Source organism: Geotrypetes seraphini, chromosome 2 (genome assembly GCF_902459505.1).
Source record: "Geotrypetes seraphini chromosome 2, aGeoSer1.1, whole genome shotgun sequence".
Taxonomy (NCBI): domain Eukaryota; kingdom Metazoa; phylum Chordata; class Amphibia; order Gymnophiona; family Dermophiidae; genus Geotrypetes; species Geotrypetes seraphini.
In genome coordinates this window covers 16,031,624-16,046,053 of record NC_047085.1, presented here as the reverse complement: position 1 = coordinate 16,046,053, position 14,430 = coordinate 16,031,624, and the positions used below count along the sequence as shown (strand labels likewise).

The following is a 14,430-nucleotide window of genomic DNA, read 5'->3' as shown; positions in this document are numbered from 1 at the left end:
TTCTGCATACATATGCCACCCTCATCTTCTAGTTTAAACACTTAGAAGCATATTGCATGAATTTCTCAGCAGATTCTTTTACGTGTCATAATAAGATGCAGCAATAAATTCAGAAAAATCCAGTGGTTACTTATTGATTAAATCAAAACCAACAAAACTACCAATTTAAACCAAAATGACACTGAAGGTATTGTTTTATCTAAGGGAACAAGACTCAAATCATGGAGTTTTAACCATTCTGGGTTTTCTTAAAGAGACAAACAACTCTGTTCTCTTACTCCTGCTTACATCACCGGCTTGAACCCATCCTCCCTACCTTTAACTCAATTAATTAATTTTTCATTACTTTAAGTTATAAGTACATACAGTAAGAATTGCCATACTGGGACTTACCGAAGGTCCATTAAGCCCAGTATCCTGTTTTCAGGAGTGGCTGACCCACGTCCCAATACCTGGCAGAAACCCAGAGTAGCAACGTTCCAGAACTAAGATTGTGATGTCATAATGCCTCATTTCACCAATGCCTAAGAGCCAATATTACAATGGCTTAATTGTCCTATACTTGGTTCACATAAGAACATAAGAACTACCATACTGGGACAGACTGAAGGTCCATCAAGCCCAGTATCCTGTTTCCATCAGTGGCCAACCCAGGTCCTAAATACCTAGCTAGATCCCAAGTAATAAAACAGATTTTGCAGTGGATTTTGCCAAGCCATCTTAATAATGGCCTAATGACTTCTCTGTTAGGAAATTATCCAAACCTTTTTTAAACCCCACTAAGCTAACTGATTTCATCACATTCTCTGGCAACGAATTCCAAAGTTTAATTACACGCTGTACTATATATTTATTCATTTCAAATTTTTTATACAGTATTATCCCTTGTGGCTGAATCATACAGGAAGCCATTTTTTTTCATGAGCACTTATAATATTTGTGTTTTGTTCATTTATCTTTGACAATTGATATGCATGTTTTTTGTCCTTTATGATAGCCCAATATTTATTCTGACCCCATTTTTTAAAATGTGACATTTCACGTCCTTTCAGACATTCTCTTCATTAGTTTACAGAAGACTCATTGCTTATGTAACAAGGAGTATTTGCATCACACGATGAATTTTTACACCACTTTTGCTTTGCAATGTAACCGAAGGGAGGCCATGTTTCTCAATAAATGCCTTTTATTCATTCTCCCTCCCATGGGTGTTACACCAACAGTTATTATGACAATGGAAAATTGATTACAACAGGCTGGGAGTATGTTAACATCCTTTAGAGTTTGCTACATCACTTATAAAACACCATTAAATCAAAACTGAAATAAACTTCAGCATAGAGAATGACACGGTGGCAGTTACCCGCGGGTTGCCGCAGGTGACCCGCAGAGACGGTGGAGGGGGGAGTGCTTACTGCGGGCACGGGGACAAGGCCATCCACCGCCCTGTGGAGCAGTGAATGGCCTTGTCCCCGCAGTTAAGGCAGGGAAGGCGCGCGGTCACCAATCGCACGCGGCTCCCTCCCTCCCTACAGCCAAATCTATCTCCCTCCCCCTTACCTTCGCGGCGCTTTAATAAAGAAACTTACTGAAGCCTGCCTGCCTGCAGTCACATGTGTGTGGGTGGAAGCTTCTCCTCTGATGCAACTTCCGGTTGCGTCAGAGGAGAAGCTACCGCCCACACACATGCGACTGGCAGGCAGGCACAGGCAGGCAGTCTCCATCGGCTTCAGTAAGTTTCTTTACTAACGCGCTGCGAAGGTAAGGGGGAGAGAGGGAAATTCTCAGGCCGCTGAAGGGCGGTGAGGTGTCAAGAGGGAAGGGTGGATGCTGCGGGGACGGGGCTGTGAAGGGGTTGACGGAGATGGGGTGGTGAAGGGGATGGTGGTCCGGTGATGGGGCAGTGACAGGACAGATTTTTTTCCCCGTGTAATTCTCTACTTCAGCATCAACAACCAGGCCTCAGCATCTGAAGGTGTCCAATACCTTCTTGACTATTTCCATTGATTTCTGTCTAGTGCAGGGGTAGGCAATTCCAGTCTTTGAGAGCCGGAGCCAGGTCAGGATATCCACAATAAATATGCATGAGATAGATCTGCATCTCAAGGAGGCAGTGCATGATATCCATCTCATACATATTCATGGTGGAGATCCTGAAAACCTGACCTGGCTCCAACTCTCGAGGACCGGAATTGCCAACCCTGGTCTAGTGCAACATGGCTTAATTCTTGGTTGCTCTGCACAATTCCACAATATCATATTCCCGTTCTTTGTGAGGTCATCCACATCTTTTGGGGGTCATCCATCGGATTCCAAATCCCAGTGCTTTATTGTAGGGATGGCGGTCTGATAAGTTCAGATCCAGGGCATCAGAACACAGGTAACATCAGCACACAGGTAGTTCTGAACCAGGCCAGGTCAGCACACTGATCTAGGCCCTGTGTACGGGTCTAGGCCCTGTGTGTAGATCTAAGCCCTGAGTAAGGCTTTGAGGCCCTGTATAGAAGTATGAATTCTTTCTCTTTCCCTCTTGTAAAAGCAAAAGGTTTGCACCTTGAGACAGAATGCTGAGGCATTCCCCCCTCCCCTTTTGTCACAAGATTTTTGCCACATATTAACCTGACACAGGTTTACTCTTATCTTATCTCTTATCTTGTTTAAGCATCCTTTATATGGGCAACAATCAGACTTTGCCTGAGCAGGCCCTGACAAGGCTAATCAAGAGAGCTTAAGTAGCATGCATTATAATCTTTGGACTGTCACATGCTATAGTAAGATTTGAGACATATCAGAAATGTACACATTGGGAATCACTTTATTGTAACTATTATTATGTACTGTATTCATATGTCATGTGAAATAGTAGCTTTGAGAAGCACATGAAATAAGTAAACAATGAATTACCTTGGTCTAATCCTCACTGTAAATGCATTATGAAATTATAACTTGTAGAGCTTTAGCTAAGTAATTAATGGAGCTATGATTCTCAATAAAAAGGGGGAGAGACCATCCATTTAGAGTGCCTCCTTCCCGACTCTAAGACTGCGTGTGTGTGTTTCCTTTGTGACATTCCTACACTTTATCTTCCTGTCTCTGTTGATCCTACAGATGTATCCAAAAAGTCTCAGGTTCTTCTGACTCAATTTTCTTTTGATTGGAGCCTCTTGAACAGTTCTTTGTTTCTTAACTTCCTATTTGTGGAATCTTTCTGATTATTATTATTAGTAATAGTAACATTGGCCCTCTGTTACTAAGCCATGGTAGAGGTTTCTACCGTGGCCCGAAGCGCTAAATGATCTGATGCTGCTCTGATGCTCATAGAGTTCTATGACTATCGGAGCATTTAGTGCTCTGGGCCGTGGTAGAAACCTCTAACATGGCTTAGTAAAAGGGTGGAGGGTATATCATTTTTTAAAAAATTAGGAGGCTATTGATGAAGGGGCCCTTTTTATTAAAGTTTAGTATGTGCCAATAGTGTGTGCAGTGCTAAGAAGCCTATTTTCTTTCTATTTTATAAAGTAGACACATATTGGTTTTAAGAAAGATTTGGACAATTTCCTGGAGGAAAAGTCTATAGTACCTAGGAAAAGGCAGCATCTTACATACTGCAGTGAGCAGTACAACATCAATTCACCCATTTTAAAACTAAACAAACCAGACTAGTACAGATCAGTCCTACACCGTCAATCCTAACAGAAAACCATGTCTTTCGAACACACAGAACACAGAAAACACCTTTGCCTAGTATGGAATATGTCATCACAAACTAACCCCTCCCCCTTTTACAAAACTGTAGTGTGGATTTTAGCCATGGTGGTAACAGCTCTGACGCTCATAGAATTCTGAGCATCAAAGCTGCTACCACCACAGCTGGCGCTAAAAAACGCTCCACGGTTTTGTAAAAGGAGGGATAAAATAGAAATACATAGACAAAGTTAAATTGAACCAGTAAGAAGCTGGACTCTGCATACAAGGCAACACCACAGAAACAGTGACACATGTCTCCTAAAGCAATAAATAAATAGAACATTTTTGTTCTACCTTTGTCTTCTCTGGTTTCTTCTTTCCTCATCTTCTTATTCAGTTCCTTCCATCCACTGTCTCTCTTCTCTCTGCGTCTTCCATTTGCTCTGTTACTGTGCCTCTCCCTTTCTCCCCCCTTCCAAATTGGTCTGGCACTCATTTTCTTCCCTCCGCTTCCCCCATAGTCTGGCATCTCTGTCTTCTTCCCTGCCAGCGTCTTATCCCCATTTTCTCTTCCCCATGTGCTTTCAGCGTCCTTCTCCCCACTGTCTTCCCCATGTGCTTTCAGCGTCCTTCTCCCCACTCTGTCTTCCCCATGTGCTTTCAGCGTCCTTCTCCCCCTCTGTCTTCCTCATGTGCTTTCAGTGTCCTTCTCCCCCTCTGTCTTCCCCATGTGCTTTCAGTGTCCTTCTCCCCCTGTCTTCCCCATGTGCTTTAGAAACATAGAAACATAGAAAATGACGGCAGAAAAGGGCCATAGCCCATCAAGTCTGCCCACTCCAACAACCCTCCCCTAATCTACACTCTATCACTCGTCCCCAATCTGCCCTCCTCTATGCTACCTTTGTAGGGATCCGACGTGGGCATCCCATTTATTCTTAAAATCTTGTATGCTGCTGGCCATGATCACCTGCTCCGGGAGCTCGTTCCAATGGTCCACCACTCTTTCAGTGAAGAAGTACTTCCTGGTATCCCCATGAAATTTCCCCCCCCTGATTTTCAACGGATGTCCCCTTGTGGACGAGGGCCCTTTTAGAAGGAAAATGTTGTCTTCCACCTCTATTCGACCAGTGATGTACTTAAACGTCTCTATCATATCTCCCCTCTCCCTACATTCCTCGAGAGAGTATAGCCGCAACTTGTGCAGCCTGTCTTCATACGAGACATCCTTGAGCCCCAGGATCATCCTGGTGGCCATTCGCTGAACCGACTCAACTCTCAGCACATCCTTACGGTAGTGCGGTCTCCAGAATTGCACACAGTATTCCAGATGAGGTCTCACCATGCTTCTGTACAGCGGCATAATGACCTCTGGCTTCCGGCTAACAAAGCCTCTACGGATACATCCCAGCATTTGTCTAGCCTTAGATGAAGCCTTCTCCATTTGATTGGCTGATTTCATGTCTCCACTAATGATTACCCCCAAATCCCGCTCTGCTGTAGTCCTGGACAAGGTTTCACCATTCAGTGTGTATGTCTTACACGGATTATTGTTACCAAGGTGCATGACCTTGCATTTTTTCGCATTAAAGCCCAGCTGCCAGGTTGTGGACCAATGTTCCAGTAAAAGCAGGTCCTGCCTCATGCTGTCGGACAAATCATTTTTACTTGCGGTGTCAATCACAGTGTTACATAATTTGGCATCGTCGGCGAATAATGCTATTTTACCTTGAAGCCCCTGAGTCATGTCTCCTATAAATATGTTGAAAAAGATCGGGCCCAAGACTGATCCCTGCGGCACTCCACTGGTCACCCTCGACGTTTCAGAGAGGGTACCGTTAACTAACACCCTCTGAAGTCTCCCGCTTAGCCAGTCGCCGACCCATGCAGTCAGTGTATCACCCAATCCCATTGATTTCATCTTGCTCAGTAATCTACGGTGGGGGACGCTGTCAAAAGCTTTGCTGAAGTCCAAGTACACGACATCTAGGGACTCTCCCAGGTCCAGCCTCCTAGTTACCCAGTCAAAGAAGCTGATAAGATTGGATTGGCATGACTTACCCTTGGTGAAACCGTGTTGGTGGGGGTTGCGTAGGTTCTCCTTATCAAGGATCGTGTCTAGTTTGTGTTTGACTAGTGTTTCCATGAGCTTACTCACAATCGAAGTGAGACTCACCGGTCTGTAATTTGCAGCTTCTGCCTTGCAACCCTTTTTGTGCAGAGGAACGACGTTAGCTGTTTTCCAGTCCAGTGGGACTTTTCCCGTACTGAGAGAGAGATTGAAGAGTACGGCTAACGGTTCCGCCAGAACGTCACACAGCTCTCTGAGCACCCTTGGGTGCAGATTGTCCGGTCCCATGGCTTTGTTCACCTTGAGTTTCGATAGTTCGTCGTAGACGTCACTGGGTGTAAACTCGTGGTTCTGAAATGGGTCTCTCGAGTTATGCTTCACCTTTAACTTTGGACCTGACCCTGGTGCCTCGCAGGTGAAGACTGAGCAGAAGTACTTATTTAGTAGTTCGGCTTTATCTGTGTTCGATTCTGCATATTTTCCGTCGGGTTTTCTGAGGCGTACTATTCCATCTGTGTTTCTTTTTCTATCACTAATATACCTGAAGAAAGATTTGTCCCCCTTTTTAATGTTATTCGCTAAGTTTTCTTCTACTCGGAGCTTGGCTTCTTTGACTGCCAGTTTGACTGCTGACGACTTAGTCATATATTTTATTTTAGCCTCTTTACCCTTCGTGCATTTGTAGTGAATGAATGCTCGTTTCTTGTCTTTAACGAGGTCAGATATCTCTGAGGTGAACCATTGAGGTCTGTTTTTTATTCGCCGTTTACTCACGGATTTTATGTAACGGTCTGTTGCTGCGTGTAGGGTTGATTTCAAGGTTGACCACATAGCCTCCACATCATTGGTCACTGCTTTGTGACGCAGTGCTTGATGGACAAAATCCCCCATGCCTTTAAAGTCAGTACCTCGAAAGCTGAGAACTTTTGTTGTCGTGTTAGATCTATTGAACCCTTTCTTGAGGTCAAACCATATCATGTTGTGGTCGCTGGAGGCTAGCTTGTCGCCCACTGATACCTCCGAGACACTTCCATCGTTGGTGAGTACCAGATCCAGTATCGCCTGGGCCCTGGTAGGCTCCAATACCAATTGTTTGAGTTGTGCTCCCCTTATGGAGGACAATAGCCTTTTACTTCCGCTGGTAGATGCTGAAAGTGTGTTCCAGTCTGCATCAGGCATATTGAAGTCCCCTAGTAGTACCGTATCCCCCCGTAAAGCATCCTTCTCCCCCTCTGTCTTCCCCATGTGCTCTCAGCGTCCTTCTCCCCCCTCTGTTTTACCCATTTCCCTTCAGCATCTTTTCCTCTCCACCCCACCTTTCCTCCCTTTCTCCCTCCCTGCCCCTTACCTTCGTGGCGCTTTCACAACCCCCCCTCCCAAACAGGTCCGGTCCGACCAACCTTCCTGTCCTGTGGCCGGCGACGTCTAAACTTCCTTCTTACAGCAGCCGGAGTGTTGCATATGGCTGCCATAAAGATCGTCTCTGATGCAACGCACGCAGAACATCTGTTCCATTTTTAAAAAAGCAAAAGCCCTGACAGCAGTGACGGGAGGCTGCTTCCCCTGTCACTACTGTTAGGGCTCTGTACTGTGTCAATCGCTCACTGAGTGATTGAGTCGGTGGGTTTGCACGCAAATGATTTGAACCTTGATAGTGAATCAATCGCTGTTGGAAAATCGGCCAGAGAATCAGCCAACAGCGACTAAGGGCTCCTTTTACAAAGGTGCGTTAGGGCCTTAACATGTGGAATAGCACGCGCTAAAATGCCGCACGCGCTAGCCACTACCGCCTCCTCTTGAGCAGGCGTTAGTTTTTCGGGTAGTGCGCGTTATAGCACCTTTGTAAATGGAGCCCTAAGTCTCTATCTTTAGTGAATCTAGCCCTATGACCTGTAAGTAGCTGTACTGATCTACCTGTACTAGCAGCTCTATTGAATGTCTGTGTCAAACTGTCCATTGTAACTTCCTGAGTAATGTAATCCGACCTTGTAATGTAGTCCAACCTTGAATTGAATAGGTAAAGACGGATTAGTAAACCTGAATAGCATAACAGAACTGCATATTAACTGCATATTCTCCAAGCAAAATGGTTCCAAAAAACTCCAAGTGGTGTTATGAGAGTATTAACTACAAGTGTGTTCCTTCTGCTGCCCCTCAATATCTCTCCTCACTTCTCTCTCCATATCCACCTCCCAGAGAACTCTGTTCCTCAGATAAATCACTCTTAGTGTTACCCTTCTCCTCCACTGCCAATTCCAGACTTCGTTCCTTTCATCTAGCTGCCTCCTATGCCTGGAATAAATTACCCGAGTTTGTCCATCAAGCCCCTTCCCTTCCCTTGTTTAAAAGCAGACTGAAAACCCATCTTTTTGACATAGCTTTCAATCCATAATCCTGCTCCTCTGCCCTCCAACCCAGCCAGCTGATTAACCGTTCCCCTTAACTGCATCCATGACATCCTGTTTGTCTGGTCTGTTTAGACTATAAGCTCTTTTGAGCAGGGACAGTCTTCTTTGTGACTCTATACAGCGCTGTGTGCGTCTGGTAGCACTATAGAAATAATTCATAGTAGTGGTAATAGTAGTGTGAAGAGTTTCAGTCTTTGGGAAGCAGAGCTAAGCTTGTGATATCATAATGCCTCATTCCACCAATAAGAGCCAACCTCATCAGTGATGTCACAAAGGCTTGATTGTCCTGTACTCCCCTCTGCCCTCCAACCCAGCTGGCAGATTAACCCTTCCCCTTTACTGTATCCATGACATCCAGTTTGTCTGTCGTGTCTGTTTAGGTTATAAGCTCTATGGAGCAGGGACTGCCTTCTTTGTGACTCTGTGCAGCGCTGCATGCGTCTGGTAGCACTATAGAAATAATTAATAGTAGTAGTAGTAAAAGTATTCTCCCACTGGTCACTGTTCTATCATGTAGAACTTGTGCATCAAAAGACTTTAATCCACAGTCATTGCAACTTTAAAAATTTGGTCATCAAATATTGCCAAAGATTTTGTTTTATGACTATCCACACAAGTCCTTGGTTTCTATATATGATGCTAAAATATATGTCAACACTATAAAGTATTCCTACTTTTCCATTGAATCCTAATAATATTAATTGACCCACCTGAAAGTTATCATTTTATCTTATCACTCTTTGTGTTTCCCTTCCTCTCTCTGTCTGTCTGTCCAAAGCAGCATTCCCTCCCCCTCCATTTCCCTCCCCCCCACCAGTTCCCTGTGCAGCAGCATTAGCGTTTCCTCTACCCCCCCCCCCCCCTTTCCCTTCCTGCGGTCCAGACTACAAACGTGGTGATTCCAGCAGCGCTTGCATTAGTCTCCACACGCTGCTTCGGGTCCTTCTACTGCCCTGATTTACTCTGGCACGTCCCTGATGACATCATCAGAGACGCGGCAGAGCAAATCAGGGCAGTAGAAGGGCCCGAAGCAGCGTGTGAAGACTGATGCACACGCTGCTGGAATCGCCATTCGGGCCCGCGGGAAGAGAAGGGGGTGGGCGGCAAAGGAGGAACGGAGATTGGCGGCGGCAGGAGGAACGGAGATCGTCGCCTGGCTGTGGTCCGGCTTGTGGAGGCGATCGGCTGGTGACGTATTAGCGCGCATGCGCACTCCTTCGGCCACAGACCTACATGCGCAGAGAACACGCAAATAGGAGTGCGCATGCGCGGCTAGCTCTTTATTATATTAGATTAATACTAGGTGGAAAATTGCCTCAGACCTTGACAAACGATAAAATGAAGTATGAAGTAAAATATTAAATTATTAATTTTATAAATACGAAGTTAGATAAAATAATAAATAAAGGGGTGGATGGTGGATAAAAGCCAGTGATTTGATGTTCAGAGCCCACAAAACATTTTTTGTTATAGACGCTCTAAGTCTGAGGCAATTTTCCACCTAGTATTAATGATAAGATAAAATGATAACTTTCAGGTGGGCCAATTAATATTATTAGGATTCAAAGGAAAAGCAGGAATACTTTATAGTGTTGAGTGATCGATCCATTGAGAAATAGTGTTGTATGTACCAAATTTTGTGCACAGTCATGCGATGTGTGATCATCTTAATTGCTTAACCCTTTCAGGACCATAAGGATCGTAGGCTAATTTTTGTGGTTTTGACGACATTTTTATGGTAAAAAGGGCTTGCAGATGCCAAAAAAATTGATTTTTTTTTGTGAAATATCATTATTTTTAAAAAAAAAAATCAAACTTCTGGCTTATGGACAGTGTGGCAAGTGAATCTTCTCATCAATCTGGCAACGACGCTAATGAATGAATGTCGGAACCAGTTTGTTTACATAAAGGCAGTATCATATGGAATCCGTACATATCAAATTTAGAACTGTAGACTATCCCAATCAAAATTGATAGGATTTTAAAGTTATGGGACAAATATGTCCCTTGGTCCTGAAAGGGTTAAGGAGCCACTTAGAGAGAGATTCATCAATGAACGCTTATTATATTCCTATGGACGACTTAGCATTTAGCTAAATAGCTAAATGCTAAGTCGCCCCATAGGAATATAATAAGCATCTGGGCCCATAGGATTTTGGATGCAATAAATAAGGCTGTCATCTAGGCAGAAAGATTTAGGAGCTATGTTTGCATAGTAATGTTGAAGCAACATGAGAAAGATTCTTAGTTGACGGAACCCCCCCCCCATCCTGCCCAGCAGATCAGAATCCAGATCATAACAGAGCACATAGGAGACTTGACGAAAGAGTCATTATCCAGAGCGAGACTGCACCATTCAAGTTGTTCATATCACTGCTGGCCGCTGGTTTAATGTTTCGGTGATTGCAGAGGTCGGTACTGCAGCATAAAGTGAGCCGGCTCACGGCAAACCAATTTAGGTCGGTTGCGATACACTTAGAAGTACATTGTCTGACAACGTTTGAATCTCCTTGGAAGGGAAAACCTGCACAACAAAACATTAAAAGAGAAATTTTATTTTGCCTTTGGTACACCTCCTGCAGTGCTTCCAAACCAATTGAAAACTGCTCCAATGTGACCACGTTACTAAGAAGATATAGACATTTCTATAAACTAGGGGCTCCTTTTACAAAGCCACGCTAGCGGTTTTAGCGCACGCACTGGATTAGCGCGCTATAGCGTGTGCTAGCCGAAAATCTATCGCCCCGGGAATGGGGCGCCTCAGCCAATCAGGGCCTTAGGCCCCTCCCCGCGCAGCAGATGATGCATCGGGGCGTGGCCTAAGGCTGCGCTCGTCGTCGTAGGAGGCGTGGAGCAGGAGGGACTGAGAATTCCTCCTGTTCTCAACAATATTAAGGTACGGGGAGGGGGTGAGCCTTGCCCGGTCATCCTGCCGGCCTCGGAGGGGAGCGGGTGGGCTGGGCCTGGCCGTCCATCTGTCCGTCCGTCCTGCCGGCCTAGTGGGGCCGTGTTTGGGGGGGGGGCATTTTGCAGGGGTTTGGGGAGGGAGAAAGCAGTTCCGGGGAAGAAGGGGCTTTATTTTTTTTTTAACCGAGCTGATATTTTGCTTGTGTAAAACACGCAAACTATCTGCCTGATTAAAAAAAAAAAAAAATACAAGCCTTGACAGCAGTGACAGGAGGCTGCTTCTCCTGTCACTACTGTCAGGGGCTGCGCTTAAGCGAGGATCGCACATTTACGATCCCTGCTAGCAAATGGGGGCGTTCCTCTGATCGCCACCCCCCGTTTGAATATGATTGATTTGTGAATCAGACCTGCCCGAGTCGGAAACAGATTGTTCCGATTCGGGCAGGTTAGTAAATCTAGGCTAAAGGCCGGTTCTTAAGTGCTTTCAGACTTGAAAGAGAGGATAGCATGCAAAATTAGTTAATAAGCTCACAATAAATTATTGACTAATTGGCACTGATTTGGACTTAGATATGGATCTGCCTACATACTATTCTATAATGCTGTGTGTCCAAAGTTTTTCACACGCAACCCAGAAGGGAGCATGGCAATGGAAAGGGCATGGGCAGCTCAGGGGCATTCCCAAAATTTCAGCTTAGTGTTATAGAATACTGGGGTTATGTGGTCAACTTTATTTATTTTATCATTTATTTAGCCCGTCCTCCCAAAAGAAGCCCAGAACGGGTTACAAGAGTACACTCATAGTATAAGTAGGACAAACTTTAGTGAGAAATACAGACTTGGCGGACATTAGGGGGTTCGGATTACAGCATTTACAGTACAGACATAACATACAGAGTTAAAAATACAGACAAAGGTGTGTTAGGGCCTTAACGCGTGGAATAGCGTGCGCTAAAATGCCACGCGCGCTAGCCATTACTGCCTCCTTTTAAGCAGGTGGCCATTTTTCAGCTAGCGCGTGCTAATCGTGTGCGTGTGATAAAAACGCTAGCGCACCTTAGTAAAAGGAGCCCTTAGTGGACCGGGCCAACCAGCTTCCCCCCCCTCTCGACGTCAATTCTGACGTCAGAGAGGAAGTTCCGGGCCCGCCAATTGCTGCCTGGCTGGCCAGGAACTTTCTCTCCGATGTCAGAATTGGTGTAGGGGGGTGGGGGGGAAGCTGGCTCGGCGCTTCTGTTTAACGTGTCAGGAAGCAGGGAGAGCTCACAATTCGGCGCCGGGCAGCTTGGGGGGCCTGTTCCCTGATGACGGAAGCGGTGGCTTGGGGGAGGACAAGGAGAAAGAAAGACAAAGAAAGAAAGGGGGCAGGCAGGGAGATAGAAAGAAGGGAAACAGAAAGATAGAAAGGGGGGACAAGGAGACACAAAGAAGGGAAGCAGAAAGAAAGGGGGGACAGAAAAAAGAAAGGGGGCATGGAGAGAGAAAGAAAGAAGGGGGGCAGGGAGAAAGAGGAAGCATACAGGAGGCTGAAAGAAGGGAAGAAATATTGGATGCACAGTCAAAAGAAGAAAGTGCAACCAGAGACTCATGAAATCACCAGACAACAAAGGTAGGAAAAATTATTTTATTTTCAATTTAATGATCAAAATGTGTCTATATTTTGCACTATGGCCCCCTTTTACTAAACTACAATAGCGGTTTGTAGCACAGGGAGCCTATGAGCATCGAGAGCAGCACGGGGCATTCAGTGCAGCTCCCTGTGCTAAAAAACGCTATCACGGTTTAGTAAAAAGGGAGGGGGTATATTTGTCTATTTTTGTATAGTTGTTACTGAGGTGACATTGCATAAAGTCATCTGCCTTGATCTCTTTGAAAAAACCCCGGAATATAAATGATAATTAGCATTTTCTCTGCATACAGTGTGCTTTGTGTTTTTTAAAATTTTATTGTTGGTAGATCATTTTGACTTGGTCATTTTAAAAGTAGCTCGCAAGCCCAAAAAGTGTGGGCACTCCTGCCTTACATCTTACATCTAAAACTGGACCGATGAGATGTTTGGATTTAATGATTGAATGGCATAGAAGAAATAAAAGAAAACAAGGCCAGCAAAGGAATGTTGTAGCAGTTTGGTGCTGATTTTATTGTACACAGTATCATGATACACCATGTGCATTTGGAATATTGAGGTCAACGGACTAAGTGGAATCTGAGCCAGTTAAGTTAAGTACATGATATAGTCCCTTTTCTAACATAACACTGGTTTGGTGGAAGGGTGCAATGATGTTCCAAGCCTATGTTTCCAGTGTGTTTTGCCTAACACAATGGTAATTGTGCTTTCACTGAGCATCATGAATATATAAGAATTATAGATAACTAGTGTTAAAGCCCGTTACATTAACGGGTGCTAGAAAGCAGCCCCCTTTCCCTCTCCCCCTCCCTGACTGTCTCTCTGTGGGCCCCTAGTATTTAAGCCCATTACATTAACGGATGCTAGAATCTATGTCTGTCTGTCTTTCTTTATTTCTGTCTCTCCCTCCCACTGTTTTTCTTTCTGTCTGTCTCTCCCTGGCCCCCTTTGTCTCTGTCTTTGTGTCTCTCCCTGCCCCTGTATCTTTCTTCTTTTCTTTCTGTCTCCCTCCCTCCCACTGTCTGTCTTTCCTTCTATCCCTCCCCCTCTATTTTTCTGTGCAGCAGCAGTATTTTCCTCCCCCCACCCCACTTCCCTGTGCAGCCGCACCAGCATTTCCCTTCCCCCCCACTTCCCTGTATAGCAGCCGCACCAGCATTCCCTCCCCCTCCATTTCCCTTCCCCCACACCACTTCCCTGTGCAGCAGCAGCATTTTCCCCTACCACCCCTTTCCCTTCCCGCGGTCTGGCTGGCTCCCTTAGTCCCTTGCCGCCCCTCCTTCCCGTGGTCCCGACAAACCTGCCGACTGAAGCAGCACAGCACTCCACACACTGCTTCGGGGCCTTCTACTGCTCTGATTTACTCTGGCACGTCCCTGATGACATCATCAGAGATGCAGCAGAGCAAATCAGGGCAGTAGAAGACCCCGAAGCAGCATGTGTAGAGTGCTTTGGACACTGCTGGAGTGGGCAGGTTTGTCGGGACCACAGGAAGGGAAGGGGGGCGGCAAGGGACTAAGTCAGTCAGACGGCGGGAAGGGATGGGAAGGTCATATCGTGATGGGAGGGTCAACGGTCAGGACCACGGGAAGGGAAGGGTGGCGTCAAGGGACTAAGTGAGTCAGTCAGACGGCGGGAAGGGATGAGAGGGTCAGACCGCGATGGAAGGGTCAACGGGGGTTCAGGTGCTTCGAGGATGGGGTGCGAGGGGGGATTGCCGACAAAGAAATTAC

The 14,430-nt window shown here is 45.6% G+C and overlaps 1 protein-coding gene across 1 annotated transcript in view; it reads right to left on the bottom strand.

The window, feature by feature from the left end:
- The window catches only part of LOC117353460 (ly6/PLAUR domain-containing protein 2-like), a 31,364-nt gene extending 27,268 nt beyond the window's left edge, over nucleotides 1-4,096 (bottom strand). Inside the window, exon 1 of the mRNA XM_033929408.1 lies at nucleotides 4,042-4,096. Coding sequence (XP_033785299.1) covers nucleotides 4,042-4,072 — 31 coding nt within the window. The 5' untranslated portion in view covers nucleotides 4,073-4,096. The remainder of the gene's footprint in view (nucleotides 1-4,041) is intronic.
- Between the last annotated feature and the right edge of the window lie 10,334 nt (nucleotides 4,097-14,430).